This window comes from Kogia breviceps, chromosome 18 (genome assembly GCF_026419965.1).
Source record: "Kogia breviceps isolate mKogBre1 chromosome 18, mKogBre1 haplotype 1, whole genome shotgun sequence".
Classification (NCBI taxonomy): Eukaryota; Metazoa; Chordata; class Mammalia; order Artiodactyla; family Physeteridae; genus Kogia; species Kogia breviceps.
This window is the reverse complement of record NC_081327.1, coordinates 9,512,488-9,539,900: the sequence shown is the minus strand read 5'-3', so window position 1 is coordinate 9,539,900 and position 27,413 is coordinate 9,512,488. Positions and strand designations below refer to the sequence as shown.

The 27,413-nt window shown below is 49.8% G+C and overlaps 1 protein-coding gene across 1 annotated transcript; it reads right to left on the bottom strand.

Moving 5' to 3' along the window:
* On the bottom strand, positions 1-27,413 carry CEACAM20 (CEA cell adhesion molecule 20). The gene is given in 16 exon segments (XM_067019655.1): positions 1-87; positions 3,391-3,426; positions 3,801-3,862; positions 4,675-4,760; positions 4,969-5,083; positions 7,302-7,580; positions 10,852-11,130; positions 12,574-12,867; positions 13,882-14,160; positions 14,695-14,838; positions 18,001-18,059; positions 23,212-23,416; positions 23,419-23,469; positions 26,911-27,115; positions 27,117-27,193; positions 27,410-27,413. Coding segments are annotated over 16 exon segments (2,262 nt in total).

Sequence of the window (27,413 nt, the reverse complement as noted above, 5' to 3'; positions counted from 1 at the left end):
CTAGGATTTCTGGAGAAAAGATCTCTGCTTCTGTTGGATGAAGGGGTTGATCTGGCAGTACACGTTGTGTTCTGGATTCACAAGCACCTATTACACAAAGAGAAAAGGTAAGTTCCATTTCTAGGTGGGCTTTCCTGGGCTACTTGCTGTAGGAACCCAAACTTTCTGGCATTCTCCTTCCTCATCCTTGAAAATTCTGAAGGTCTTCCTCCTTTCTCATTGTATGTCAGTCATGCTGGCACCTCTCCATTCCTGGAATGGCGCATGCTTCCCCACTGTGGAGGACAGACTCTAAGGTGACCCCCATTATACTCAACTTCTGGTATACATGCCCTTATGTAATCTTCCCCTTGAAGGCAAGACCTGTGACTTGCATCTACCCATTGGAATACAGCAAAGGTGACAGGATGTACATGCTTACATGTATGTGATTCTGTTCTATAAGAGCATGACATCTGTCATGGCTTTGAAGAAGCAAGATGCAATGTTGTGAGCTGCCTATGGAGAGGGCTACATGGCAAAGTGCAGCCTCCAGCTGACAGCCAGTGAGAAACTGAGGCCCTCTTTATGACAGCCTGCAAGGAACTGAATGCTTCCAATAACCGTATGAGCTTGGACGTGGATCCTTCCCCAGTCAAGCCTCAGATGAGACCTGAGACTTGGCCAACACCTTTATTTCAGCCTTGCAGAAGACCCATCTAAGCAGTGCCTAGACTCCTGACCCAGGAAACTGTGAGATAATAAATGTGTGTTATTTTAAGCCACTAAGTCTGTGGTAATCTGTTACACAGCAACAGATAACAAAGACATTCACTGCAGGGCCTTTTCACTTGATGCCCCTCGACTCAGAATGTTCTACTCCAGATGCTTTGCATTGTTTGCACCTTCTCATCCCTTCAGAATGCAGCAGACACTGAGGGGGCTGACCTGACACTCTTCCCCTTATCTTCTCCCTTGCCTGCTTCTAGTGAAGAGACTGGGAAGGATAACATCTCATTTTCTCAGCCTTCCTTGCAAGAAGAAATACCATGTGACAGCATTCTGACCCAAGGAGATACAAGAGGAAGTGCAGCTCCTTTCCCCAGACCCTGATGAAGAGAGGGACCTAGAAGGCTATGTTTGTACCAGTTCACAGCTAATTGGAGAGCTGACAAATGTCAGCACAATCCATACAATGACTGGAGTAAGTGTGCTTCTCCTCTGAAAAATTTGAACCTAGAAAACTTTAAATAGTAGTAGAGGATGTTGTCATATATAATCTGAAATTATAGAGGAGCAGTGACCAGGAAGCTTGCATAGGAATTAAATCTGGACCAAAGAGAATGGAACAAATTCATTGATCAGCAAAAATGAGTAACCATAAGAGAGAGAAACTTCCTGATTCCAGTCCCCATGAGGCCCACAAGTAATTTCTGACATTGAGTTATCTGAGATTCCCCACTGTTCTCTCAATTAATCCACACTTTAATTAATCCGAACTACTTTCAAGGGGTTTGTCTTTCTTATTTAAAAAACCCTAAGATATATAGACATTCACATCTTTTGAGAATGGTTCATCTTGACAGGTAATAAAGCAGAATGGAATGTGATACAACAGAGTGAGATGGATTAAAGAGGAATGAACAAGAAATAGAAAGGTGGGGGGTGGATTGGGAGCTTGGGATTAGCAGATGCAAACTATTATGTATATGTATAACTGAATCACTTTGCCGTACACCAGAAACTAACACAACATTGTAAATCAACTATACTTCAGTAAAATAATTTTTTTTCTAAAAAGTAGAAATAGAAGGGAAGAGAGTGCAGTGAAAGGAAATAGAAAACAATGAAACAGAATTGAATGGGAAGGGAAGAGATGAGGAAGGGGAAATGAAGAGAAAAGAAAGAAGGAAATGGAACGAAAATGAAGTGAATGGAAAAGAAATATACAGAATGAGAAGAAATGGAACGTGGGATGAAACAAAAGCCAATCAAATGGAAATGCATATATGTAGGGTACTGACTAGAAAGGAGTGGAAGAGTAGGAAATAGAATGAATGGAGTGGATTAAATATGTGGCTGGAAAGAACAGGAATGTAATGGGATGGGAAGGAAAAGAATGGAAATGAAATAAAGTGATGGTATGGAAATGGAAGGTGATAGGAATAAAATAGACAGTAATGGAACGTGGAAGAAATGAATGGGGTGGGATTAAAATGAAAAAATAGAAACGAATAAAATGTAATAGGGAGAAGTGGGAAAGAATGGAAAGGAATGAAAGAAGAAAGAGATGAACAGAACACAAGGAGAGAAAGCAGAGTGGAGTGGGATGGAATGCAGAGGAATGGCGTTGAGTGGGCTGGGTGGGAAGTGATGACAAGGAATGGAATGGGAAGAAATAAGAGGAATAAAAGAAATGAAAAGGAAATAAGAGGAATTTTATGGAAAGACATGGAGTGGGGAGGAGTGGAGTGGAATGGAATGGAAAAATAAAACTAACTGGAATGGAGAGGAAATCGCTGGAATTGAGAAGGAAATGAAGTTAAATGGATAGAAAGGAAATGGATGGAGTGAAAATAAATATAATGGAAATGTGGGATGGAGTAAAATGGAGTGGATTGGAAGGGAATGGAATGAGATGAACCAGAAAGTGATAGGATGGAAATGGGTGGAATGGGATTGAAAAGATTTTTGAAAGGAAATCTCTTGATAGTTTATCCTACGGATTCCTTCGCAAGGAGGAAAAAGCAGATTAGTGGCAGCTCTCCATCTATCCAGAGACTCAGTGTGGCATAAAAGTACCTCATATTTTGACTCTGTGCTTTCTTTTGGCAGAGTTGTGACCGAGGGATGCAACGCAAGTTTGGGCGATGGCTTCCCGGAGCCACGAGAATAGTCCCCATGGATTGTGGAAGGTGATTCCTTCTTGAAGTGAACAAAGAGATCAGTTAGGGACCACAGGTACAGTTTGCCTTAGATGCACAGCAACTGGAAAGGGCCAACTTTCACCCTTCAAAAACCCAGAGACAAAGAGATTTGACCCGGTTCTTAACAAAGGATCCGAAGCAGAAATAAGTTTAGGACCCAGGGCCCTACCCCTGGCCCAGAACTCTTCCTTCTCACCTGGCTACCTCTGCAATCTCTACTCCAAAACTTCCTCTGCACCCAGTGCCACTTCATTTGCAATCCGATCCCAAGCACTGGAAGTGGAAGCAGCACAGCACAGGAGCCAGAGTCCTAGAATCTGACCCAGCTCCCCGTGAGGCTGTGAGCCACTTTCGCCTCATTCCTGGCCCTGCAACGCTCAGTGAAGGATCTAGACAAGACGGCTTCTCAGACTTGTCAAATCTAACCTTCTCAGATTGTATTCCCTTTCAGCTTCTTTAATAAAATCAAGCTGGGCCAACCTACCTCATAGAAGTGCTCTGGAGGCTCTAGTGGCAGCATCTGGGGGGAAAGAAAGTAGTGAAGGGGTCGTGGGGCTTGGGATAAAGGCCACCCCTGGAAGTTCTTGGAAATAGCTTAGGCCTCAGAGGCAGTTACATCCCTTCTGATTCCCAGAGGGGGTCCAGGTTAGGCACTGTCATGTTGAAGAGAAAGAAGACAAGGAGAAGAGATGAAAAAGCCATGGAAGGTCTTGAGATCCCCAGAGAAAGCAGAGGAGGAGATGCAGAGACACCCAAGCTGCCATGGGGCATCCTCAAGAGCATATGCCTGAAGCCCACCCAACCCCAAGAGGTAGGACGGTAACAGCCCTACTGGGCTGGGAAAGGGCCCGAGAGCCGGGGGAACAGAAAGGGTCCCTCTGGAGCATTACCCACCTTTTTGACTTGGATCTGTCCTTGAGTGTCGGGTCCATTGGCATACACAGGCATGCACCAGTCTAGAGAAAGTGAATGCCAGCCCAGGGCTGGAGTTAGGAAGAGATAGGAGAGAAGGGGCAATTTGCCCAGGTCACTTCTATCCCCAGGAAGGATGTGGCAGAAACCTTCCTTCCTTTCTCCCCAGGACTCCCCATCACATCTCCAGTGATCTTAACCCAGGAATGTCCTGGAAATCAAGTTCTGGGTTAGATAAGGCTGTTTGATGACGCAGATGAGGACAGAAGTCTGAGACTTAGCCCCAGTTGTACCAGGGTCCTCTTTAGCCTGGGTTTATCGTATATCCTCCCTGGCCTTGGTTTTCCTCTCTGTAAAACTGAGCTGAATTGGAGAGTCTCCAAGGGACGTCCACTTCATGAGCCCATCACACCAGAATCGTAGGCCAGACGTGACAAAGAGGTTTCATTTTGCCTTTGGTCAATTCCCATCCATTAGTAGAGGGTGACAGAGGCACTGTGTTGCCAGGGACTTTGAGGCTGGTTTTGAGTTTAGCAGGGAGGAGTGCTGTGATTGATTCTCTCTGTTTATAGCACTCAATTAACAGAGTTTTCTGAGAGCGGGGAAGAAAAGAACGGCAGCACGTTGCCGTATCTGTGTTATGGCTGTTGCAACGGGCAGACGTCCTCAAGAGTTCTTGCCTCCAATCTCATCCATTTTCCAGATGGGGACCCGGAGACTCTTAGGAGTACAGGGCTTGCCCAATGATGTCAGAGTGACTTGGGGGTCAGCTGGGGGGCAGAGGCCTGGGCTCTCTGCACCAGCCTCTTCTCCAGACCTCACTGCTGCCCTGGGCATCAGCTATGGAGTCACTTACTGCGACCGGGCTCTGCGAGGTGACCCTCTTCAGAGGCGGGTGTCGTGACCTCATAGATGGGTTCCTCTGTTGTTCTCCTTGAGGGCCTGAAAACCCAAGACCCTCGTTCTTCTGTGCCTCTAGCCCTTGCCCACCTGCACAGGCTCCGCCTATATCCCACGCGCATTTGGGGGCGATGTGTCAAACCCCCTCGGTTCCCCGCGTGCCAGGGATACCACTCAGCACCAAGGTCAGCAACACTCCTGCCGGTCGGGTCCCCTGTGGGCCACACCCCCACCCCATTCCCAGGTTTACCCTCTGGCATTTCTGATGTAGAGGAAACAGCCCAGCCCTGTGGCCGAAGCAACGACGGCCAGGATCCCGATGACAATGCCGGCGACGGCCCCTTCGGAGACGGATGACCCGGCACCTGGGCGAGGAGCAAGAATCAGGACCTGGCCTGACACCCCCGCACCCCTGTCCCCAGCCCCATGCCCAAGTTCGTGGCTTGATCTCCCCTTGATAATTTGATGAGCACTTGTTTTCCGGCCACTGGGAAGCTGAATCGAATCATTTCTGGAGTCGAACAGCCAAGTTCACATCTCAGCTGTGTGACCTTGGCCGTGCCATGCTACTTAACCACTCCGTGTGTCCATCAGCTCTTCTGTCAAGAGAGATAACATGAAGCCTACTCTATACGGTCGCTGAAAAGAGTAAACATGGATGTATTCACGCTCAGTATGTGCAACGTTCAGTATTTAGACCTACAGTCTAATTAGAAAGATGGATCAAATATGGCCTTCGGAGAGAGAAAAGGGCTTTGGCAACCAGAAAGCTGGCTTTCCCCCGAGTGAGTCACCTTTGACTCCCTGGGGCCCTGTGGACACACACAAAAGTAACGACTCTTCCTGAGTCTCGGTTCCTCATCTGCGAAGTGGGGGAAATGGTACCTCCTGCCTAAGGGTGTTGCAAAGATGAAATGAGATCATGAAATGTTCATGCCTGGCACCCGGTGATTGATTCATAAATGGCAGCTGTTACCAGGCACATTGGCCTACTGTTTACCCATCTCACGTTTGCCCAGAACCTTTCTCAAAGGGGTGAAATCCAGCCACGGGAATTCAGAAGGCAGCCACACGAGGGTCAGGGGTATGAGGAAAAGGGGCAGGAGGGGGCTTCCTAGATGCCGTAGGAGTTTCTTGGTTTTATTCTCAGAGGATCCATTTCTTTAAATGTTAAACAAGCATAGTAATCTGTAACCCTACAGGCTTTTGAGAAGATTAAATGAGATCACATATAAAAGTAACCAGCACAGTGCCCGACACTTAGGAGGTGCTTTATAAAAGGCGATGATGATGATAGAAGCTGCCATCTACCAAGCTCTAAGCTCCAAGAGCCCTTCATACACGATCTCACTCATGTATTCACAACATCCTGTGAGCATCAAACAAACTCACTCCTCTGAGCCTCTGTTTCTCATCCATCAAATGGTCTTAACAAGACCAGAACGCTATTCTGAAGACCGAATGAGGTAATCTGGAAAGCTGTATGGGGTGCTATACTTTGCAGACAACTAAGAACACTGCTCTTGTGGGAATTCCCTGGCAGTCCAGTGGTTAGGACTCCTCGCTTCTACTGCAGGCGCCCAGGTTCGATCCCTGGTCGGGGAACTAAGATCCTGCGGCCAAACAACAACAACAATAACACCGCTCTTGAGATGGCCAGACGGTTTTTTAAACCCTAGTGATGGGGCTTTAGTCTCTAAGTCTCAATCTCTCCTGAACGGTGGAAATACCAACAGACCTGCCTCATAGCTGACTGGCAAAGAGCACCCAAGAAACGTTTGCTGATAATATATATATGGAAAGCCTTGCTTCAGGGTGTGATACAGGCTCGATAAAGAATAGTTTTATTTAGCAAACACAATATGCCAGGCACTGCCATAAGAAACTTTACAAATGTTAATTAATGTTAATTAATTACAAATGCTAACTTGTAATTTTGTAAACAAATTTACAAATGTTAATTAATCTTCAACAATGCTTTGATGTAAACACAACTATTATGTTTGTTTTACAGACAAGGAGTCAGAGGCCCAGAGAGGTTAAGTAGCATGCCCAAGGTCACACAGCACTGGAGCCAGGATGTGAACAGCGACTGGCGAACAGCGACACTATGTTGTCCTCTCAAGAACTCAAGGCATATTAAAAAAAAAAAAAAATCCATAAATGAAAAACAAAAAGAACTCAAGGCAGAAATACAGGGGCTCTCTGCCAGTCACACCCAGGTTGTTATTAATATAATTCCGGACCCCACCTATCAGCTCACTCCTTCTCTCAGGGGTGATCTCCCGGACTTACTATACTTCTAAACAATTCTGAAAGGTAGGCATCATAAACCCCATTTACAGATAGGAAAACTGAGGCTCAGAGCAGCCTGGAGAGTTTGCCAGGGCACACAGGTAGGAAGTAGAGGTTCTAGAGCCTGAGTGTTAGCAGTTAGGACTCAACAGCTCCGGATTAGGAACCTGCCCTTGCAGGACAGTCATTGCCACACCCCAGCCCACGGTTAGGGAAGATCAGATTTCTGAGGCCAGCATCAGGAAGAGTCACTTGGACCCAAGGAGAAGGTGTACCTGAAAGACTCACCTATCACTCTGACCAGGACTGAGGCAGAGCGGGCTAGGTGGGTGAGAGAGTTAAAAGCTGTGCAGCGGTAAATCCCTTGGTGTTCCCAAGTCAGGGCCTCGATGACCAGCTGTTCCCCCGTACAGACACTCGTGGAGGGTTCAAGGGTCCAGTGAAACTCAGCATCCGGCTGGGATTCAGCCCGACACTGCAGGGTCAGGCTGGAGTTGAGCTCTGCCTTGATGGTGTTGACCACCTTGGAGGCCGACCCCCTGGTGATGTCCACTCGATCAGGGCCATCTGTGTGCAGATGCAAACGTTATGCACCCTTCCTCCACTGGCGAGACGTCCTATTTCATCCCATTCAATTCCACGTTGGAACTTCTGCCTTTTTTTTTTTCCCTTCTCAATTCTATCTAAGGGAATTCCAGGCTGCAGCCTGGAAAACAAGGGCTCTTGAACTGCTGTTGAAAGGAATCTCAGCAAGAGAAGAAGGAGAAAATGCTCCCCTTTCCTCTGTAGCTGCCGAGCAAACAGACTGTATTCCACAACGTGGAGGTGGGAAAAATTCAAAACAAAACAAAATCAAAAACAAAAACCTCTGCCATTGCAAAAGTGAATTCTAACAAAGGAGGCTTATAAGACATCCAGGCTTCAGAAATTGCTGCTGTGTCCTGTGAATGTAGCCCCTAACTTCCAAAATGTTTACAATTCTGATGGAATCCCTTAATAACAAACAGCCCGGTGACAATATCTAAATTTACATCTCCATGCATCCACAAAGGTAGAGATGCTTGTGGATTTTCTTTGTTAAGCCAGAAGGGGACCGATGGTACTTGGCTCTCCTCCCATAGACATGAAGGAAACAAAGGAAATGGCTGTTGGATTTCTCATGCAAACCAAGAGTTTGAGTCTTGTCTTATTGAAATTAATGTGAACTACTGGAAAGAAGGATGCAAAGAAGTTCTAGTTGGGACATTCTAGGAGATGAGGAAAATCTTGCCCTTGTCCCTAAATATCCTTTGAATCTGTTCATTTCTCTCCATCCTAACCCCATGGCCAACAGGATCCCTCATCTGCCCCCATCCTGGTCTCCCCATCCTGGTCTCAAATCCTGCACACAGCAGCTAGAGGTGTCTTCCTAATTACAAACTTGACACTATCCCTCCCCTGCTCAGAACCTTCCATGGCTCCCTAGGGTCCTTGGGACAAAGCCCATGGCTGATGAACTCATTCACAAGGTCCCTGTAGACCCCTCCAGTCCCACCACTCACCTCTCCGAGAACACCTCCTACTTTCAATCCTGGAATAAGATCCTACTTGGACAGGGAGGGTGGGAGGGAGGGAGACGCGAGAGGGAAGAGATATGGGGATATATGTATATGTATAGCTGATCCACTTTGTTATAAAGCAGAAGCTAACTCACCATTGTAAAGCAATTATACTCCAAGAAAGATGTTTTCAAAAAAAAAAGATCCTACTTGGATATTCCATCGCCTCAGTTACCGCATACTCCCTTCCTTCTCTGGAATGCTCTTCTCCTGAGTCTGCTCTACCTGGCTAACTTACGTGTCCTTCGGGTCTCGCGGTAGACACCACCTCTCATGGTGAGCCTTCCCACATCCCCCCGACTGGGTGGGGGCTCCCTTTGGGTTCCCCAAATCTCTGGTCCCATGGCAGGACCTATCACACTGTATGTTCTTTGCCTGATTATTGATCTCCCGATCCTGAGTAGGCGGTGAGCTCGGAAAGTCACCGCTATCATCAAGTGCCTTACTTGTTGCTCAGCATACAGAGGGAACAAAATAGACATTTTTGGTTTCATGACCAGAGTCGGAAAGAAAGAGGAGAGAGCAAGAAAGGAAGGGAGGGGGACTTCCCCGGTGGTCCCGTGGTAAAGACTCCGCCTTGCAATGCCAGTTCCATCCCTGGTGGGGGAACTAGGATCCCACGTGCTGCGGGGCAGCTGGGCCCATGCGCCACAACTACCGGGCTCATGTGCCTCAACTAGAGAGCCCACATGCTGCAACTACAGAGCCCACGCGCCCTGGAGCCTGTGCGCCACGCACCACAACTAGAGAGAGAAAACCCGCACAGCACAACTAGAGAGAGGCCCGCGAGCCGCAAGGAAAGATCCCACGTGCTGCAACTAAGACCCGACACGGCCCCCCACCAAAAACAAAAAAAGGAAGGAAGGGAAAGCAATGTACTGAAGCCATGTCTCTCTATCCCCCTGCTGTTTAATGTGCACATGTAAAGTGGACCCCTACTTTCTCTCCCTGCAGAGAGACCTCTTCTCCCCCAGTCTTCTCGAGCTCAGTTCATGGCTTCTTCATCCTTTGAGTAGCTCAGGCAAAAAAATCCTCTGGAGTCATTCTTGACTCCTCCCTTCCCCTCTTGCTTCAGGTCAATGAGCAGCAAATCCTGTGAGTCTGATATTTAAAATATATTCAAGGCTGACCACGTCTCATGACCCATAGTTGCCACTGGCTCAGCCCCACCATCTCTTGATGGATAACTGGCCACCACGAGAGGGCGCCTCACAGACCTCCAATGGTTTAAGAGTGTGACTGACCAAGAGTCCAGCTGCTGTACCCCCAGATTCACTCCCAGGCCTTTCCTGGGCTGCACCCTGCCAGTGCCTGAGTGTGTTGGGGAAACTAAGGCAGACCCCTTCCTGGGAGACATGGGCTCCCCGAGAGTCTTGACGATGTTCCTTAAGACTACATGGCCGTCCACACACTCGCATCCAACCCTCTCTCCCTTTCTTCCTCACTCGGAGTCAGACTTAGATCTCAGTCTGATGGCCCTCCCAGCCTTTCTAGGTTCCCTCCCTGCAGGAGCATTCCCTTAATAAAATCCTTGCACGTGTAATCTCATTTTGAGATCTGTCTCCATGGACCCAGACAAAACACAACTCTTTCTACTCTTTCTGGCACCTCGTCCCTCTCCCCTGCTTCCAGCCCCTAGACAAGGGCCAGAGAGGCCCTGTGCAAACCCAAGCCTAATCCTACCTCTCCTCTGCTCAGAGCCTCCTGTGGCTCCTGGTGTCCTCACCATGGCCTACAGGACCCTGTGTGGTCTACCCCACTTTCCCAGCTTCTTCTGTGCCCATAACTGACCTCTCTGGTCACCTGGGCCTCCTTGAATTCCTCTGACGTGCCAAGCACAGTCCCATCTCACGTGCTGCTCCCGCCCCTGGAACTCACTTCCCTTGGCGAGCTGCACAGCTCACTCCCGGCCTCCTCCTGCAGAAACACCCCCTCCTCTAGGAAGACTCCCCTGACCACCCCAGCTAGGACTGCAACACCTCCGCCATGTCCCAGCCTTGCCTGTCTCTCGTGCCACCTCTAGTGCCACCTGGCACATCAGGAGTCTCCCTTGCTTAGCTGGTTATGGTCTGTCTCCCCCATGAGAACGCAAGCTCCATGGGGGGGTGTCTGGTCCAGTGCCCAGAAATGCCTGGCACAGAGCAGGTATCCAATAACTATGGGGTGAGTGGCTGGAAGGAAGAACTTCAGCAGGGCGGGGAGAACGGAGGAGGAGGAGGTCCAGGCTCGGGGCTACTCACAGCTGATGTTCAAGTTGAGGGGGTCGCTCCGCAGCCGGCTGCTCCAGTTCCAGACCTCACACTCATAGGGCCCTGTGTCACTGCGCTGAAGGCCATGGATGACCAGGGTCCTGTTGGCAGCTGACAGCACCTGGCGTTTGCTGGGCAGGAGGGGCTGGCCCCGCAGGAACCACTGGACTGCAGCTCCCTTATGGGTGGTCTGGCAGGTCAGGGCCACCGGGCTGGCGTTCTCTGCGAGCGTCTGGTTCGGGGGCACGACGCGAGGCTTAGTCAGCCTTTCTGGAAACACACAGAGAGGCAGGATGGGGTCCAGGGTCCCTTCGTCAGTCTCCCGCCCGTATGGGGCCCGCAGTTTTCCAGGGATGTGTGTGGATGTTGTGGGTGGTGTGTGTGTGTATGTGTGTTTTGCATATGATTGTATTGGGCGGGTGGTACATCTAAGTCTTTTGTGTGTGAGTGTGTGTTGTGTGACGATGATGTGAACGGGTTATGGGTTTGGTGTGTATGGAGAGTGTGTGATATGTGGATGTGTTTGGCGTGTGAGTGTGTGCTTTGTGTCTATATGTGTGTGTTGTGTGTATATGTTTTGTGACTGTGAGGTATGGTGGTGTATATACAGGTACTTTGTGTGCAAGTGAGTGTGTGTTGTGTGTGTATATATTTTCTGTGCATGAGTAGATGTTATGTGTCTGTGGTAGTGTATGTGGTATGTGTGTATATTGTACTGTGTGCGTATATGCTTTGTGTATCACTAAATTATGTGGTAGTACAGTTACGCATTGTGTGTTCTGTGTCATTGTGCATGTGTTGACGGTGTTGAATGTATGGTATGTGGGGTGTTTCCTGTGTTGTACATGAGGATGTTGAGTGTCTATGATGTGTGTGTGTGTGTGTGCATCTATTGTGTGCATATTATATTTTGTGTGTATGTGTTTTATGGGAGAATATGTTGTGTGTCTGTGGTACTGTTTGCTCCATGTGTGAGATATGTGTCTGTGTTTTGTGTGTGAGTATTGCGTATGTGCTGTGCATATGTGTGAGTGCATGGTATGTACATGTTGTGGGCTTGTGTGTATGGTATGTGTATGTGTTGTGTTATGTTGTATGTCTGTGATGTGTTATATACTGTGTGTTTCATGTGTTGTGTGTATCTGTTGGGTATGTGTATCTTGTGTGAGTGTGAGTATTCTGTGCTTTTGTGTGTTGTGTGTATGTGTTGTGTGTGAGTTGCATGTGTCTGTGGTGCACATGTGTGAGTGTGCTATGCATGTGTGATTGGTTTTCTTTTGGGGCCGCGCTGTGCAGCATGCGGGACCTTTGTTCCCTGACCAGGGATCGAACCTGTGCCCCCTGCAGTGGAAGCGTGGAGTATTAACCACGGGACCGCCGGGGAAGTTCCCTGCATGTGTGATTGTTATTTGTGTGTGTGTCCCTATGTGTGTACGGGGTCTGTGAGTGTTGTGTTAGTGTTTGTATGTATAGAGAATTGCCTCCCCCACTTCCAGAGAATCAAGTGACAGACGCCCCACAGAGAGCCTGCAAGGCCTTGTAGAGGACGTGTCAAGCCAGGACCCAGGTCCTTGCCTGTGGCCAGAGCCACAATCCGCCACCAGCCACATGGGACATCCCCACTCCACCGGGTCCTCCTCAAACTCTAGGATATTGGTGTAGCTCTGATTCTCAGAGAAACAAAGGAGAGAAATACAGGGAAAAGAGACTCACCAAGGACGTGGAATTTAAGAGTAGCCTTGTGGCACAGCTGGGTGGCACTGTTGGACACCAAGCAGCTGTACGTGCCCTCGTGTTCCTTGGACACAGCATAGATGGTAAATGTGCTTGCGGTGAGAAACGAGCTCATGATGGGCTTGGAGTCATTGGGGAAAGACCATAAATAGGCAGCGGGTGGGTAAGACTGAGTTTCTACCGAGAAGGTCACGTTGCTGCCCTCTAACACCTCAACTGCCTCCCCGTTGGGTACACCGGACTCCACCTTGATTTTGACGGGGTCAGGACCATCTGGGAGGACAAGAACAATTGTAGCAGTAATAATAGCGTCAGTGACAGCTCTCTGAGGGGAACCTAGACAGTCAATAAACATTAATTTTTCTCTTCTCCCCACTCAAGCTCTGGAAACATTACAAAGGAGAAGAAAGAGTCTGACAGCGATGACATGTCGGCTTCGTCCCTGGATAAAGCGGGATTGGAAGAAATATCTAAAGCATGCCAGCAAATGCTCCTTCCTCACCGCTACCTAGGCAGTATTTTGGATCAAACATCCGAAAGTTAAGGAGTTCAGTTTTAGGTATGTCAAGTTGGACATTCCCAGGAGAATCCAAGTAGAGACATCAAACAATTATACGTCTGGAGTTAAAGCGTGGACAAGTCCGCATTCGGATGGTATTTTAAGCCGCGAGACTGGGGACTCCCCTGTGGCCCAGTGGTTGGGAATGCAACTGCCGATGCGGGAGACACGGGTTCCAGCCCTGCTCTGGGAAGATCCCACATGCCGTGGAGCAACTAAGCCCGTGAGCCACAACTACTGAGCCCGTGTGCTGCAACTACTGAAGCCCGCGTGCCTAGAGCCCGTGCTCTTCTTTCAAGAGAAGCCACCGCAACGAGAAGCCCGCGCACCGCAACGAAGAGTAGCCCCCGGGCTTCCCTGGTGGCGCGGTGGTTGAGAGTCCGCCTGCCGATGCAGGGGACGCGGGTTCGTGCCCCGGTCCGGGAAGATCCCACATGCCGCGGAGCGGCTGGGCCCGTGAGCCGTGGCCGCTGAGCCTGCGCGTCCGGAGCCTGTGCTCCGCAACGGGAGAGGCCACAACAGTGAGAGGCCTGCGTACCGCAAAAAAAAAAAAAAAAAAGAGTAGCCCCCGCTCGCCGCAACTAGAGAAAGCCTGCGCGCAACAACGAAGACCCAACGCAGCCATAAATTATTTAAATAAATAAATAAACAATAAAGCTGCGAGACTGAATGAGATCACCAAGGAAGTGGGTGCTGGGGAGGGGCTGGGAGAATGGAAAGGGACTCACAATTCACAAACAGGAAGGTGGGGTCGCTGCTCATGACCTGGAGGACACCCCAAACTTCACATTGGTAACTCCCGGTGTCTTCCCTCTGGACAGGGAAGATGGTGAGGGTCTTGCCATCGGCGGACAGCTGCATGCGCTCATGGAACAGCAGGGGTCGATTGTTGGAGAACCAGTGGATGGTAATGTTGACATCTTTGGCGTCACAGTAGAGGGTCACGTTTCCCCTGTGCTCTATGGCTGTGCCCTGGCTGATTGAAATGGTGGGCTTGGCCAGCGATTCTACAGAGGAAGAAACAGAGAGAGGGAAACAAGAGGCAGAGACACAGATAAAGGAAGACCAAGCAAGATATAGTCACAGAGGGAGCCAGAGAAACAGGGGTGGATGGGAATTGCATGCAGACACCCTGGAGCTCCATGACTGAGCTCAAAGGCTGGATCTACTTCTCATTCTAGGTGTGATCTTGGGCCCCTCACTTCCCCTCTCCAAGGACCATTAAATGGGATGGTACAAATAAAAGGGAGGGTCTGGGATATGACGATGGGTCATGCAAAGAAATCAAGCTTGTAACACGGATGACGGCCAGGTCTCCCTACACACTTCTTAGCCGACCTTCCCCACCCACAGCCATGATAGCCACGCCCACATCTTTACCACGCCCCGCCCCCCCAGCTTCGACACAAATGATCGGACCAGTTGTTGCCGAGTGAGGGAGCCAATCAGGTTTGTCATGTTGGGACCTTGGGCATGGAACCCTGATGGCTGCTTGAGGTGTGGAGACAGAGATCAGAATGACAGCCTTGTTTTCTGTGCCGTGAATCTACCATGAGTCTAGGGTGACCAAGGGGTCCCAAATACAGACGGAACAACATCCTTCTCACTTTGGGTGACTCCATGCAGGTCGGCATCAGGGGTGAGCTGGGCTGCAGCTGGCAGGTTCCACACGGTCAACAGTGAGGCTGGAGGTGAAAGAGGAGGCATTCGGGGAGGAAGAGGTGTGTTGGGGGTGCCCAGTTATGGTCTTCCTAAGTGGAAGGAGGTCTGAGGTCATGGATGGGACCCTCCACCCCTAGAGGCTTGACTTCTACCCATTACCTATTGGCCGTGTGACTTGAGGCATGTTTTTATCTTCTCTGAGCCTCAATTTCCCCAGCTGTAAAATAGGAATAATATCATCTGCCTCCTAGGATTGTTGTGGGTGGTAATGAACGCCGTCAAGCTTTAACTGGGTCACCTGGGGGTTACTGCCCTCTCTCCGGCGATGCCCACTCCGTGCAAGATGCAGGGTCAGCCTCCCCCATCCACAGGGAGGTAAACAAATGCTCAGATTGGTGAAGTCACTTTCCAAGACCAGATAGTAAGTGTCAAAAGCTAACTGGAACCTGGCCTGCCAGCCCTTAAAGACTGCACTCTCAACACCGTGCAATTCCTCTTGTCCGGGGATGGGCACAGAGCCAAGCCCTGATAAACGGGAACTTCTTTTATTATCTTTGATGGGAGAAATTTAACCTTTCGTACTTCCTCATACTTGCCCTCAGGCAGAGATTTCCCTTGCACAGGGGAAGAAAAGGGAACAAGGTAGCAGGAGTTTCCAGTTTTCCATCTGGCCATTTTGCACAGTTTTGTGGAAACTTAAAGACTGTGGGCGTAGATGGGGAGCCTCAACCCCAGCAGCCATGCCCATGTGCAGCTGACCTTAACACTCCCCCCTTGCCCTAACCATCAGCCCAATTAACAGAGGCTGGCAGCTCTGCTCTTCTCTACCCCTCAGATGACCCCAGTTTAGCCCAAGCACTGCCCCAGCCCCTGCTCGGTCAGGTTAAGGGCATGGGCTCTTAGTATATTGGGGAGCAAATATGGACTCTGCTGCTTACTTTCCCTATTATCATGGGCAAGGGGCTTTCTCTTTGTGAGCCTCAGTTTCTTCAACTGCAAAATGGGGAGAATAGTAGAACTTAGTTTATTATTGTCAGGTTATCGTGAGGTCTGATATCAGATATGACAGTTCATAGTAAGTGTCAGTCACTATTACTAGTACTATTGTTTGCTTGTTTGTTTTTTGGCCGCACTGCACAGCTTGCAGGATCTTAGTTTCCCAACCAGGGATCAAACCCAAGCCCCCTGCAGTGGAAGTGCAGAGTCTTAACCACTGGACCACCAGGGAAGTCCCATAGTATTATACTATTTTTATTATCACTATTATTATCATTATTATTTCCTGTGCTTGTATTTCTATATCTTCAGTGCTATTAGAGGTAAAGCCCATGGGCTCAGAGCCTGACTCCCCGGGTTTTGAATCCCACCTTTGCTGTTTCTTTGGACAAGTGATGTCCTCTGTCTGAGTCTCAGTTTCCCCATTTGTAAAACAAGGGTAATAATAGCTCCCGCCTCGTAACTGTCATAGGATAAATGAAAGAATGTGAGGGGAAGCATCAACAGTGGGCCTCATCCTACGCGTCTGAAAGAGGAAACTCCTCTCTCTGCAAATCCTCCACCTGGCCCCTTTCCCCGTGCCCCCTCCCCAGAGGGCCCTGCCTTCTGTCTCTCCAGGAGGAGGCAGATTTCAAAGAAAACCCCACAGATTATGGGGCTGATAAACGTCAGACCCCCGTCCCCAAGAGGACTGCAGAGCCCCCGCAGCCTGCCGGGCTCAGCCAGGAAGCTCCGACCCGAGGGAAGAGCTGGTCTCAGGGCCACACAGCAAAGCCGGGCTGAGCCCTCACCTCTGCACGCCACACACTGCAAAATCACGTCTTTGCCTCCAAGACGCTTTTATAAAAGTTGAAGGATAGCTAGTGGGAAGCTGCCGCATAGCACAGGGAGTTCACCTCTGTGCTTTGTGACCACCTAGAGGGGTGGGATAGGGAGGGAGACGCAAGAGGGAAGAGATATGGGAACATATGTATATGTATAACTGATTCACTTTGTTGTAAAGGAGAAACTAACACACTATTGTAAAACAGTTATACTCCATTAAAGATGTTAAAAAAATAATAATTAAAAAAAAAGGTTGAAGGATAGTTGATTTACAATGTTGTGTTACTGTCTGGTGTACAGCAAAGTGATTCATACACACACACACACACACACATATATATACATATTTATGTATAATATATACATACACACGCATATACATATATGTATAATATATATACACTTGCATACATATATATGTATAATATACACACGCATATACATATGTAGGTATAATATATATACACACACATATACATATATATGTATAATATACACACATACACATATAGGTATAATAGATATATACACACACACATATATAGGTATAATATATATATACACACACATATACATACAGATGTATAATATATATATTCTTTTTCAGATTCTTTTCCATTATAGGTTATTACAAGATACTGAATATAGTTCCCTGTGCTGTACAGTAGGACCTTGTTGTTTTTCTCTTTTATACATCGTAGCGTGTATGTGTTCAGCTGTTAATCCCAAGCTCCTAATTTATCCCTCTCCCCCTGCTTTCCCCTTTGGTAACCATAAACCTGTTTTCTACATTTGTGAATCTGTTTCCGTTTTTCAATCAAAATATTCTAGTATCTCCCTCTTGCCTTAGATGCCCTTTAAGCATAAATGTCACATCCATCCCGTCCTGACGCGTGCCCTGGCCTCTCAGGGCCAGCACATCCTTTCTCTGGCTGTCTCGCTCCTGTCTCTGTTATGCTCCATGTCTGGCTCTCTGTCTCTGTCTCTCCCCGCCTTGACTCCTCCTGAATCTATTTCTCTCTGTGTGTCTTTGAAGAGTTTTCTTGCTCTTTATCCGTTGTCTCCCTCCCTCCTCTCTGCCTCTCTCCGTTTTTCCCTCTGGTGCAGTTTCTAGTGTTATTTTTACTCTATTTCTGTCTTTCTCTCTGATTCTCTCTGGTTCTGTGGTTCTGATTCCATCTCTCCGTACGTATGTCATTGTCTCTGCCTCTGTCTCCCTTCGTCAATCTCTTTTGTATTTGTGTTTATTTCTGTCTCTGTCTCTATTTCTGTGTCTCTCTCTGTGTCTCTTTCGCACACACACACACACACACGCACACGCACGCCTCCCCCCGCGCCCCACCTGAAGGGAGTGGAGTACTCACCTGAGAGCAGAATTCCTGCCCAGCGGTGGCCCCGTAGGTCAGCGGACCCCATGGGCTCACTTCAGGGCACCAGGCTGACTGTCTCCCCGGCTTGTGCACACAGATGCCGTCCTCACTCCAGCTGCGGCCCCTCCAGCTCCCCTCTCTTCTCCTCTGCCCTGCTGCAAACTCACAGGCACTTGGATGACAAGTGGCTCCCCGTAGAGACTTTGGCTCCGCCTCCGGCCTCCACCCAAGGGCCGCTCACTTTCCTCCTCCCAGCACGGAGAGAACAGAAGCCCCATTAGCCTGGGGTTTCCCCCAGGGTGGGGAAGGAGAAAGAAAGCCCCGCCCTCTGGCCCTGGATCCCGTTGAGAATTATGCCCCTTGCCACCCCCAGCCCCCCTCCTCACTGTTTTTGCCAGGATGAGCGAGCAGCCAGGGGAAGGTGGTGCCAGGGTGGGACAATTCAAGAATGTTAAAGGGACCAGGAACGAAGATGATCATTGTCAACAGCTCCAACAATAAAATCAGTAATGGTGGCTCCTGGCTGTCAAGAGCTTAACAAAGCGGTGCCAAGCTCACTATGAACAGCCTGGAAATATTAAAGGAGCTGAAGTGATGCTTGTGAAATGGAATCCTGGTCATAAACAAAGGCTCTGGAGTCTGAAGGGCAGGATGGCACAGAGCAAGCTGGGCGGGGAGAGCCCCAAGGGGTGCCTGACTCAGCCCGTGGGGAGGGGGCAGGGAAGGCTTCCTGGAGGAGGAGACATCTGAGCTGAGACCTGGAGGACATAAAAAAGGCTCAGTATATGACAGCTAATTCTTCTTTTTTAGAAAAAAAAAAAAAAATCCCTTTGGGCAAGACAAGCTGTTGGGAGCATAAAAAAACACCAAGATTGAACGTAATCAACCGGGTCAGGGAACTACCTTTAATCCATTTTTTTTTTTACCTTTGTTCATTCATTCATTCATTCATTCGTATAACAGATATTCCCCGAACTCTTCCTCTGGGCTGATTCCTGTGCCCTGCCCGGCACAAACTCAAGGTCCAGCAGGGGAGACAGACCTGTCCCCAGTCAGCAATGACTCAGAGTGGGCAGGGCTGGGGTGGGGGAACCCAGAGTGGGTGCCTGCCCCAGCCTGAGGATCAGAGGTTGCTTTCCGGAGGAGGGGGCATCGGAGCTGAGATCTGGAGGATGCGGGGGTGAGCCGGGGGCACCTCTGGAAGGCAGAAGAAGTGGCATAGGAGAAGGTGCTGAGTTGAAGGCACAGAAGGGAATTCAAGTGGCTCCAGAAGAAAGGAAGTGAGAGGGTAGGTGGTTCAAGAGAAGGCTGAGAAAACTCTACAGTGATGATACAGGGCACGAGGGGCAGCCTGGCCTGGAGGAAAAGAGACCTCGGCCTGCCCAGCTGCCTTGAATTGCTGCCCCTGTTTGGATCTCATTCAGGTCACAGGCAGTCACCAAGTATCTGCTCCAACGAAACATGAGGCTGAGCAAACCGGCTCTGGAGTCAAACCGCAGGGTCTGGAACCCTGGCTCCTCCACTTGCAAACCGTGTGGCCTTGGGCACCTCAGTTCCCCTCTCTGGTGGCCACTCTCCTCAGCTATAAGATGGAGATGGTGACGGTTTTGCCTCTTCGAAAGCTGTGGCCTGAGCTCGGCATGCCCCAGCTGTGGTTTGTTTAGAAAGTTATGTCACCCCGTGTGTGTCAATGTTCTTATCTGCAGACTGGAGATAAACAGCAATCTCCCCTCACAAGCAGCTTGTGAGGATCAAAGGAGTTAACGCTGGGAAAGTACCGGGAACAGCGCCTGGCACAGAGTAAGCGCTCAGTACATGCTAGTACACCCCTCCAGGTGTTCCGACTGTTGCGCGTTGTAAGACTCACAGCAGCCCCTGTGAGGAAGGTATACACTCAGTCATTCAACACACGCTTCCCGAGTACCAAGTGCACCTGCTCCAGGCTCTGGGGCGAACGCAGGGGACAAAACAGACAGAAAATACTGCTCTAGTGGGTAAAGAGACAAAAAACAATAAACATAACAAGTTCGTAAATTATGTGCGATATTGGAAGATGATACATGCTATGAAAGTGGAGTAGGGTAAGCGATAATATTATTCCATCTCATTTAAGAACACTGACGCTTACAGAGCTGTGATGACTTGCCTGATTCAGGCCAGGGATTCTGGTCTACCTGTCTCTCCATCTCCGTGAGCGCCACCTTCCAAGGTCCCAATGTGGCTGGCTTCTGGAGACCTCCAGTCCCATCTCCTCTGTACACACAGATCCATCAACGCCTGCGACCACATAACCCCAGCACACTCCCAAACTCCATTGGCTCCTGGGCTGGGGGCACCTGGTGTGGACAAATCAGCATTCAAGGTCTCCACCATCCATCCTGTTCTTCCCGGAGAATCTGAGTCTTCCGATCACCCACCCGCTCCTCAGCCAGGCTTCTCTCCCAACTACCTCTGCTCTGTGCCACCCGCCCTGGGGCCCCCTCTCCTCCTCCCCTCCGCCCCACCCAAGAGGACACAGCTGCCACTGCAGTGGGCTTCCTACATCTGCCCCTTCATAAGGAACAAGGTTTTCTCTCCCTAAATCCCCACCTACCCACAGCCCTCCCCATGGCAGGTTCTGTCTTTTCCTGCCCCTACAAGAAAGAAGGACTTTCGGTTTCCTTGCCGTAGCACAACTTCCACTTTCTTTCTACCAGGTGAAAATAAACCCAGGTCTTTCCTGCCTCCACACCCTCACCTAACAGTCTCAGCCGGGCAGGCTGGCTCACGGCTGTGTCTTCCCATGTGGGACTTCTGCTGACCTCCCAACCCATATTGCCTTCCTAGGGCTGCCCCCTACCATTCACTCGGCAAAGATTTATTTGTCTCTACTAGTGCCAGGCACTATTTTAGGTGCTTACTGGGAGCTCAGCTCGGTGCTCTGTGATTACCTAGATGGGTGGGATGGCGGGGGAGGTGAGGAGGGAGGTCCAAGAGGGAGGGGATATATGTATACATATAGCTGATCACTTCGTTGTATAGCAGAAAATAACAACATTGTAAAGCAACTAAATAATATCTTTATTGGATATATACATGGAGGACTCACCGGCATACGGGTGGTGTTTAAAGCCGTGAGCCTGGACCGGATCTATTAGCACGGGAGCAACAGAGATGAGAAGTGACATGATAAGGCAAGAGGAGAACACAGCGGGCTCCAACCAGAGGAGTTCAGAGCAGAGGCCTGAGTGGAGTCACAGGCTGCCAAGGCCTGCAGAACCAGACCACATCAGGCTCCAGTGCTCACCTGAGTGTTCTGAATGTGCCCTAAGAGCAATGGGAACACATGTAAGGGCTCTAAGCAGGAGAGCAAGGCCACCGACCTGCACTTTCAAAAGCTCACTCTGTAGAGGTGATTCGTTTTGCTGTATAGCAGAAACTAACAACATTGTAAAGCAACTACACTCCAATAAAAATTAATTTAAAAAGAGAACTTGAGAGAGAATTAAAGCTAAATAAAAATCAATTATTACCTAGAAAAAAATAAAAAAAACAAGAGCTCACTCTGGCTGCAGAGTTGCTGTTGGGCAGGGCAGGACGACGGCACCATGGAAAAGGGAGACCAGTGAGGAGGCTATTGTAGGTGTCCAGGTGACACATGTGACCTGTGTAGCTTGGGCTAAGGTGGTCACTGTGGGAAGGAGGGATGAGCGTGGCTTCCCAAGAGCATGAACGGTAGAGTCTAGAGCCAGAATTCCAACCCCAGCCTCACCATTCACGGGCTCGGTGGCCTTGGCAGGTCACTTCACCTCTGTGACGTCGGTTTTCTCCATCTGTAAAGTGGAGGTGATGATGGTACCCCCCCGACAGAGTGGTGAGGAGGCGTAAATGAGCTCATATGTACAAGGCATTTAGGAGGGAGCCTGGGACCTTTGTGCTTTTGTGATTCTTGTATGGTTGACCGGGGCCAGATGAATCCAGGGGATGTTAGAACATCAAGAACAGAGAAGGGGCCTCCCTGGTGGCGCAGTGGTTGAGAGTCCGCCTGCCGATATCGGGGGACGCGAGTTCGTGCCCTGGTCCGGGAGGACGGGAGGATCCCACATGCCACGGAGCGGTTGGGCCCGTGCGCTGAGCCTGCGCTCCACAATGGGAGAGGCCACAACGGTGAGAGGCCCGCGTACAGCAAAAAAAAAAAAAAAAAAAAAAAAAGAACAGAGAAGGAATAGGCTGCGGAGAAGACCGGTTTGTACCACGTTGGTCTCATGGATGCCTGTGCGATGTCTTAGCAATGAGCAAACAGCCATTATCTTTGAATGACCTGGAGCTAATGATTGTTGGTGCAGGAAGCAGCAGCTTCCTTGAGGCGGGCTGGGGTGCAATCCCAGCTCCTCTACTTCCCAAGTGCATCCTGTAAGACCAACACACCGTGCAGTCATTGTCCCCAGGACGGCCCTCTGGTGGGCTGCTCGCAAAGGTGTCCCCATTAGGCTCTCCCCTGAATACACGCCCTTTGCAATGTGACTTTTCAGCTCCTCCTACCTCTTGAATGATCTGGTCATGTGATTTACTTTGACCAATAGAATGGGAAGAAGGGGTGAAGAAGTGGTGTTATGCAAATTCTGAGCATAGACCTCAAAACTGGAGGCTTCTGCTTTCACCTTAGATTAGTATTCTTCTCCTCCTCCTCCTCCTTCTTTTCCCTCTTCCCTCCCTCCCCTCCTTCTTCTCCCTGACCCTCCTTTTTCTTCTCCTTCTCCTTATCCTCCACCTCCTTCTCCCTCCCTTCCCTTCTCCCGCCCTCCCTCCATACCCGCCCCCCAACCCCATCTCTCTGTCTGTCTGTCTCTCTCTCTCTCTCTCTCTCTCCAACCCCTGCCTATGCATGAGAATAAGCCCAGGCTAGCCTGCTGGAGGATGAGATACCAAGAGCCTAGGCCATCCTACACCAGCCAGCCCCCAAACATGTGAAAGAGCACAGCCAAGATCAGCAGAGCCACCTACCCAACCCACGGCTGACCACAGATGCACGAGTGATCCAGTCAAGTCCAGGAGAATCACCCACAGATTTGTGAGTCATAAGCAATGTTTACTGTCTTGAGCCACTGAGTTTTGGGGGAGGGGTTATACAGCTTTATTGAGATAGTGTATGGCTGACGCAAACCCCAACACCACCTGTATAAGGGCAAGAGAGCCTCAGCCATTGTCACCATGACATCTCCACACCCACCTGAGATCCGGATCTTTCCACTGGCTAAGCTGCAAAGGTGAGTGATGCTGTTGGAGGCTTCACAGGTACACCTGCCCTCCTGGCCCAGGGAGACCTCAGGGATGACCAGGTGCTGAGTGGCAGGGCCTGGCTTCCCATCGACCTCCCAACGCTACTGGGCAGGGGGCTTTGAGCCAGCAAAGCAGGACAGGGTGAGGGCCGGCCATCCCTGTCTTCTGGGTCTGGAGGGTTGATCATGGGAAGGTCTGGGCCATCTGCAGAGAACTGAGAGGGTCAGGCCACCGGGAAGGGGAAGGTCTGTCTCATCAGAGCCTGTGGGGCCATTGACCCGCAGGACACTTTTTCATCCCCATCCAGTGGACAACAGCATTTGAGACCTGACCATCCCTTTTCTGCCTGCTTTCCTCTTGCTTTTCTGTACTTTATTCTCCCCCAAGCAGCCAGAGGGACCCTGTTCAGTCCCTACCCAAACCTAAGTCACATGTCATCCCTCCTCTGCACAAAGCCCTTCCTTGTCTCCCATCTCACACAGAGTAAAAGCCAAAGCCTTCACCAACGGCCCACAGGCCCTGTGCTACCTGCCCCTATTAGCTCTTTTGCAGGAAGGCAGACCTCATCTCTTTCACTCTCCCCCTTCACTCTACTTCATTCACCCTTAACCCCCTTCCTGCTCCTCAAATGCACCAAGCACACTCCCACCTCCAGGCCTTGGAATTTGCAATCTCCTCTCCCCCCAAATATACACATGGCGTGCTCCCTCATTTCCTCCAGGTCTTCTCTTCAAAAGACTTTTCTGACCACTCTCTGCCACTCTCTCTTCTCTCACGTTGGTTCATCCATGCACCAATCACCACCCGACATTGTATTTTCATTTGCTTATTCGTTTATCGCCTTCCTCCTCCCACTAGCATGCCAGTACGGACTTCTGTCTGTTGTGGTCACTGCTGTGTCCCCAGCACCCAGCACAGTGCCTGCCACACAGGAGGTGCTCAGCACATGCTGGTTAAATAACTCTCAAGCCCACCCCCCTGGCTGCTCAGATACCACTGTCCACTCGCTGCCCCTGACCACCCCCTGTCAATCCCTCTGTGGGCTCCTCTTCCTCTGCTGGAGCCCTGAGTCTGGTGGACCCCAGGACTCACACTCCTTGGCTTTCTACCCTTCTCATTTTATACACCCCTGCTCAAGACAGTCTCATGCATTCCTGAGGCTTAAATCACCACCCCCGGGGGCTTCCCTGGTGGTGCAGTGGTTGAGAATCCGCCTGCCGATGCAGGGGACGCGGGTTCGTGTCCCGGTCCGGCAAGATCCCACATGCCGCGGAGCAACTGGGCCCGTGAGCCACGACTACTGAGCCTGCGCGTCTGGAGCCTGTGCTCCGCAACAAGAGAGGCCGCGACAGTGAGAGGCCCGCGCACCGCGATGAAGAGTGGCCCCCGCTCGCCGCAACTAGAGAAAGCCCTCGCGCAGAAACGAAGACCCAACACGGCCAAAAATAAATAAATAAATAAATAAAGGAAATAAAAATAAAATTTAAAAAAAAAAATCACTACCTCCAGTGTGTTGAGCCCCAAACTGACTTCTCCAGTCAACTCCTCTTTCTAAGCTTCACACTCATCTATCTGTTGGATGCGGGATGTCTCCGTAGCACCCCCAAGCTCACCAGGTCCAACGCTGAACTTGGTTTCTGTATTAACCGTGTCTTTTATTTTTTATATTCTGATGCTTTGACATCTTGGAGTTTTTGGGGGGCGGGGGAGGACTTGAATCCTGGGAGGACTGCCCCTTCCCAGCGCTAGCCAGTTCCTCGAGATATTAAATAACTTACTCACGAGCAAGTTTTTCAAATGCGAACCAACCAAACCAGAGCCCACGCCTGAATCACCTCCTTTATCATCTGTCACCCTCCAGGCTACTATCTACTGGCCCTAATCACCCTGAGGCAGGTCCCAGACAACGAGGGACAGCCTCTATGCCCCCAGAACCCACTGAGATTACTCAAACGAGCCAATCCTAAACCTGCTTACTCTGTCTCCCCCACTTCTTCCTACAGAACCGCAGCAAAGACTCTTTGCTCACAGCTCCGTCTGTCTCCTGGCTGAGCCTGGTGCTTCCCCATGTAGCCGCCATGGTGTAGTGTGCTCCCCTCCTTCTGTGAACTGTAACAAACTATCTTTTCAATGGCAATTGTCTCCAGATCTGTTGGCCTTACTGAACCTCAAATTTCCAAATGAACATACTATATTTTAAAACGGTGTCTTCCCTCAAAAGCTGCTTCTCCTTCTGGCTTCCCATCTCAGAAGGTGGCACCGCTCTCTATCCCATCACTAAGGCCAGAGATGGAGAAGTCTGGTGAGTCCTCCCTCCCTTGTGCCTCTGGATGCATCACCTCCCTCCCCTCCCTGTGGTCCTTGCCCTGGTTCATTCTTCATCATCTATCCTCCCGATTGTTACTGAGCCTCCGGAATGGCCTTTTCATTTCCCCCAATCCATCTTCAGCATGACAGGCTAGAGAATATTTAAATGCAAATATTAAAATGCAAATCTGACCACGTCACTCCTCTATTTAAAACTCTTCCAAAGCTCTCCGGTGCCTTTAGGGGTAAGAACAAATCATTGGCAAGGACTTCAAGACCTTGCATGATACAACCCTGAGTCTTCAGACTCATCTTTCACCCTATTCACCTCTACTCCTATTTTTCTGCGTTTCCATGATCTGTCTTGCTACTTTGTGCCTCTGGACCTTTGCACAAGCTGCTCTCTCCACCTAGAACATTATTATCCCTAACCTTGTCACCTGGTTCTTCCAGATTCATCTTTCAGGGCTTCTTTTCCAGGAATGCTTCCTTGACCGCCAGGCTTGTTCAAGCACCCCTGCTGGGTTTCCTCCAGCCTCCTAGATTCCCCCATATCAGCCCTGCCCACTCTGGGCTGCCACTGTCTTGGGACAGGTCTGTCTCCTCCACTGGACTAGAAACCCCAGGAGGACAGGGCCAGAGATCTGCTTTGTTTCCTGTTGCACACTCCAGACCTAACAGAGTGCTTTGGTGCACAGTCAGCCTCTAAATACTTTCAATTTATTGAATAATTAAGAGTCAGTTATTACCAGTGACAACAGCTATCATTTACCATGCTCCTACAATGTGCCAGATACATTTTCAGGTACTGTAAATGCTTTCATTCATTTGACTCTCCACCAAATCCTATAGCGTAGGTTTCCTCATTCCCATTTTAACAATAGGGAAACTGAAGCTCGGAGTACAAAAACCACTTCCCCAAGGCCACATGCTCATTAATTCATACATTTAACACATATTTACTGAGGACCTACTTGGGTGCTGAAAAGAGATCCATGAGCTAATCTCCCATCCAGTGGAGGTTGTATATTGCTGATGGAGCTAGGGTTTCACGTCCTGCACGTGGGATTTGCAAGCTTTCCTAAACGCCCAGCTGGATCGGCTGCTGGGAAGTCGGTAACATGTCTCATAATGGGACGGGGTACCTCTGGCCCGGAGAGACTTAAACAGGACCCCCAACCAATATGAGGCCTTTATGCAAATAATAAAAGTCCCCTGCCTTAGGGCACACACCACCAACTTGGCCAGCAGAACCAGCTGGACCTCAGCCCCAGCTTCACTCCTCAGCCCCAGCTCTGTGGTACCCCCACCCATCCTTCGGCAAGGCCCTCAACTCACAAGTGACTTTGACGAGAATGGGGTTGCTGATGTTGCTGGTGGTGCCTCAGTTCCGGCTCTGACACGGGTACAGCGCCATGTCGTTCCTCGTGATGTTCTGCAGAGTCAGTGTCTTATCGTCTGAGGACAGCTCCCTGCAGCCTCCAGTGAAGAGACTCTGGCCACTGACTTACCACTGGAGGGTCACAATGCTCCCCGGGGGGAAAGCACTGCAGGCTGATGGATTCCACGTGCTCCACTGGGGCGAAGTTATTGGCTGTGACACTGGGCTGGGGAAGCGTCTCTGTAGGAAAATTAGGAAGAGGTAGAAATGTTGAGTCCTGACAGATCCTAGGCTAATCTGTCCACCTAATCACCTGTCCATACACCTGTCCATAAGGTGTATGGAAATCTGTCATCTGTTTGCCCACCAGCTCAGCCATTCATACATCTATCCACCCAGTGGTTCACCCTTCCTTCCTTCCTTCCTCCCTCCCTCCCTCCCTCCTTTCCATCCTACCCAT